This window comes from Apteryx rowi, unplaced genomic scaffold, assembly GCF_003343035.1.
Source record: "Apteryx rowi isolate R43461 unplaced genomic scaffold, aptRow1 scaffold_94, whole genome shotgun sequence".
Taxonomy (NCBI): Eukaryota; Metazoa; Chordata; class Aves; order Apterygiformes; family Apterygidae; genus Apteryx; species Apteryx rowi.
The window spans coordinates 804637-808743 of record NW_020451249.1 but is presented as its reverse complement, the minus strand read 5'-3'; the positions used below and the strand labels follow the sequence as shown (position 1 = coordinate 808743).

At 57.9% G+C, this 4107-nt stretch overlaps 1 protein-coding gene across 1 annotated transcript in view; it reads left to right on the top strand.

Annotated features, from left to right (window-relative positions):
- The first annotated feature begins 2963 nt into the window (after positions 1 to 2963).
- FOXC2 (forkhead box C2) overlaps positions 2964 to 4107 on the top strand; it is a 1469-nt gene continuing 325 nt past the window's right edge. The window contains 1 exon segment of the mRNA XM_026092074.1: positions 2964 to 4106. Coding sequence (XP_025947859.1) covers positions 2965 to 4106 — 1142 coding nt within the window. The 5' untranslated portion in view covers position 2964.

Sequence of the window (4107 nt, the reverse complement as noted above, 5' to 3'; positions counted from 1 at the left end):
CCGCTCTCGGGCGCGGGCCGCGGGCGGATAAAACCGCCGCCCCTGCGCCGGCTGCTCGCGCAGCGCGGAGTAACGCCGCTCGCGGGAGTCCCGCGGAGGAAGGGCGAAAGAAAAAGACCGTTCCAGGGACGAGGCAATATTTGCCCCCATGCCTTTTGCTCTCTTGCTTGAAAGGACTCCTCTCTTCCCGGTCCCTCGTTTTGGAAGCTGGCTATTTTTTTTTTTTTTGGTAATGATTTTTTTTTCCCCTGCAGCTGAAGTTTGGGCTTTTCCGAATCTATTGATTTAGTCTCTATAAAAGTTCGCAGCTGCAGCAAGCAAAGACCCATTGCTGCTTCTTGGTTTTCTGTAGAAACTCATCTCGCTAAAGTTTTCGGCTGAGGAGAGGTAAGATTCAATAAAGGTTATTTCTCAAGAGCCTACCAGGCTTCTAGGAAGGGACAGTCCTAGGACTCCCCAGGGGTGTCTTTGGTCAAGCTTTTGCATTTACACATTCCTGGCTTTTAAAATGTTATCTTGTCTAAGAAATCCGGTGCGCTTATGCATGCTAAGAAAACGCCCTAGGTTTTATGAGAAATGCGGTTTATTTGAAAACCGAAGATAAAAAAGTGAAGTTGTTCTCGAATTATTCCAGAAAAAAATGTTGTCTCTCTAGTCGTACTTTGAAATGAAAAATATCAGCAGCGTTCGCAAAATTTACTATTTGTTTTCATAAAAATCCCCCTGACATTTGCTCAGTTGATGAAACCCTCCCTGAACATTTACGTTTATTTCCATCAAAATTAAGTGACAATTTTGTAGTCTCCAGTGTAACTTTCCAACCAATTTTCTATCGCAAATAATTTTTAGCGACACGTCCTTTTAGAGAGGCTGCCCCCCTTATTTTTTTCAGCTATCACGTAAAATCGTTTCCTTTCCTATTAAGAAATTCGCCGGCAATTAACATCAGCCCGGGGTTCCCACGGCTGGACCCTCGCTCCGCGCGCGTCCCCACGGCGCGGGCTGAAAGCGGGGAAGGGACATTTCGTATGAGCAGCCAGCAAAGTCTCAAACTGACTTTTGGAAAAATGTCTTTGTTTAAAGCTTTACTAAGCCCCACAAATTGCAAGGAGGGAAGGGCTGAATTACAGTGCAAGAAACCAAAAGATCACTACTTAGAAGTCAGATCAGGAGGAGCCGGATTTGGGGGGAGGAAGTGGGAACAAGCCCCACCGAAAAGACAGTTAATTCCTTTCAATCTTATCTTGTCTCTGGGAGCTCGAATCGATTTTGTAATGACCATTTTTTTGCGGAGCGAGGAGAGGGGAAATCACTGTTTCCCATCGTCATTTCTCCGCTGTTCAGACCCACACTTCTCCCAGGCAGCGCAGGGCAGCTCGCAGCAGCTTTCCAAATACCTGAATTTACACTTGGCCAGCATGCGTCCCTAATTATGCGACTCTGATTGCCTCTAATGAAATCATTAGAGAAAGACAGAGGGGCGGATTTCACATGCACCAGAAAATCCGCCTCAATGGCCGGAACGAAAAAAAAGGCACCTAAAGTTCACTGTATTCTTTTCTTTGCTTTTTCTTAAATAAGAAATTTCCGCAAACTCCTGGAAAGCGGCAGGGAAACCTCTCCGCCCCAAACGACGGCGGGGCTCGGGGCCGTCGGGGCGGGGAGCGGGGTGCCAGCGGCGAAGCGGGGTGCGAAGCCACCCGCTCCGCAGCGCTCGCGCTGCCTGTGCAGCTACCGGGCGAGCAGCGAGAGGAAGGACCCGGCGGCCTTCCCGCGGCTTCGAGCTAAGAGCTGCTGCGTTATTTCACTTAAAATAAATATATTTGAAAGGGGGGGGGGAATACCTGCCTGATACACACCACCGTTAGCTAAGAATTGCGGCGTTTAACAGCGCAGTACGGGAAATCAGTGCGCTGCCCGCACACCCGCGATCATTCAAAGGAACCCGGCGCGTTTCGCGGCTGCGAATGTGCTTTAAAACTTGGCTTTTTTTTTTTTCTTTTAACGAAGCGTAGGGCAACGCGCTGCGGGAGAGCAGAAAGTGCGCAGCCGGCGCCGCTGCGGGAGTTGCTCCTTTTGGGTCCAAAACGTTAAAATAAAGGAGGAGGGGGAAAAAAATAAACTTTTTATTTTTTTTTTGCGGAGTGAGGGAAAGCGCTCAGCAACGCAACGCTTGTGTGTGTGTGCGTGTGTGTCTGTGTGTGTCTGTGTGTGCGTGTGCGTGTGTGTGTGTGTGCGCGTGTGCGCGTGTGGCGTGTGCCTGCGTGTGATGCTCGCGGCGCGACCGCATCCCGCCGCCCGCCCGCCCATTGGCCGCCGCCGCCCGGGCGCGGCCCGCCATTGGCCGGCGGCGGGGGCGAGGGGCGTGGCCGGCGGGGAGTAAAAGCGCGTCGGCAGCAGGGAGAGTTTTGAAACTTTCCCAGCGGCTCCGAGGGCAGCTCGCCGGCTCCGCGCCCCGCGCACCCGCGCCGCCGCCGCCGCCGCCGCCTGCGAGGAGTCGGCGGGGCGCCGCCGGCTCCGGAAGATTTCGGGTGGTTGTTGTGACAAGAATTGGGTTTTCGCAAGGCTTTTCTTCTTCTTCTTCTTTTTTTTAATTCCCTTTTCCTGCGAGAACAGCCCCCCCCGCCCGCCTCCCTTTCCGCAGCAGTTTCTGCCACCGCCGCGATACATAGGTGTATATAATAATAATCACAGTAATAAAGAGGGAGGGAGAGACCGCCAGAGACCACCCTGCCCCCGGCGACCTGAAGGATGCTGCTGCGGTGCCGCTGCTAAAGGACGCGCTGGGATTTAGCTCGTGTCTGAGACTCTTTCTCTCCCGCGCTCTCCCGCTCTGCCCTCTTCCTTCTCCGCGGAGGGGTCCCCGCCGGGGGTGAGGCCCTCCACCCTTCGCCCCTCTTCCTCCTCCTCCTCTCCTCCCCCCGCGGCTCTGCTCTCCTCGCCTCGCCGGGGGAAGCCCTCTCCATGATGCAGGCTCGCTACTCCGTCTCGGACCCCAACGCCTTGGGAGTGGTGCCGTATTTAAGCGAGCAGAACTACTACCGGACGGCGGGGACGTACGGCGGCATGGCCAACCCCATGAGCGTCTACTCGGGCCACGCCGAGCCCTACGCGGCGGGCATGGGGCGCTCCTACGGGCCCTACCACCCGCACCAGCCCGCCGCCCCCAAGGACCTGGTGAAGCCGCCCTACAGCTACATCGCCCTCATCACCATGGCCATCCAGAACGCCCCCGACAAGAAGATCACGCTCAATGGGATTTACCAGTTCATCATGGACCGCTTCCCCTTCTACCGCGAGAACAAGCAGGGCTGGCAGAACAGCATCCGCCACAACCTCTCGCTCAACGAGTGCTTCGTCAAGGTGCCCCGCGACGACAAGAAGCCGGGCAAGGGCAGCTACTGGACCCTGGACCCCGACTCCTACAACATGTTTGAAAACGGCAGCTTCCTGCGCCGCCGGAGACGCTTCAAGAAGAAGGACGTGTCCAAGGAGAAGGAGGAGGCCCGGGAGCGGCTGCTGAAGGAGCAGCCCAAGCCCCCCGGGCTCGCCGGCGCCGACATCCCCAAGGAAGCCTCCTCCTCCTCCTCCTCCTCCGCCTCGGCGCCTTCCTCCGAGAAGAAGGTGGTCATCAAGAGCGAGACGGCGTCGCCGGAGCTGCCGGTGATCACCAAGGTGGAGACGCTGAGCCCGGCGAGCGGCGGGGCGCTGCGGGACAGCCCCCGCAGCGCGGCCTCGCCGCCCTCGGCCTCCCCCGAGGGCTCGCTGCCCGAGCACCACCCGTCCAGCAACGGGCTGCCGGGCTTCAGCGTGGAGAACATCATGACCCTGCGGACTTCGCCGCCGGCGGAGCTCAGCCCGGTGAGCGCGGCCTCGGGCCGTCCGGGGGGCGGCCTGGCGCTCAGCTACCCGCCGGGGCAGCCGTCGGGCTACAGCCAGGCGTGCAGCCAGGCCCTGGACACTAGTGGGAGCTACCACTGCAGCATGCGGGCCATGAGCCTCTACAGCGGCGAGCGGCCGGGCCACATGTGCGTGCCCCCCGCGGCGCTGGAGGAGGGCCTGGCGGAGCACCCCACGGGCGCCCCGTCGCCCCTGGGCGCCCTGAGC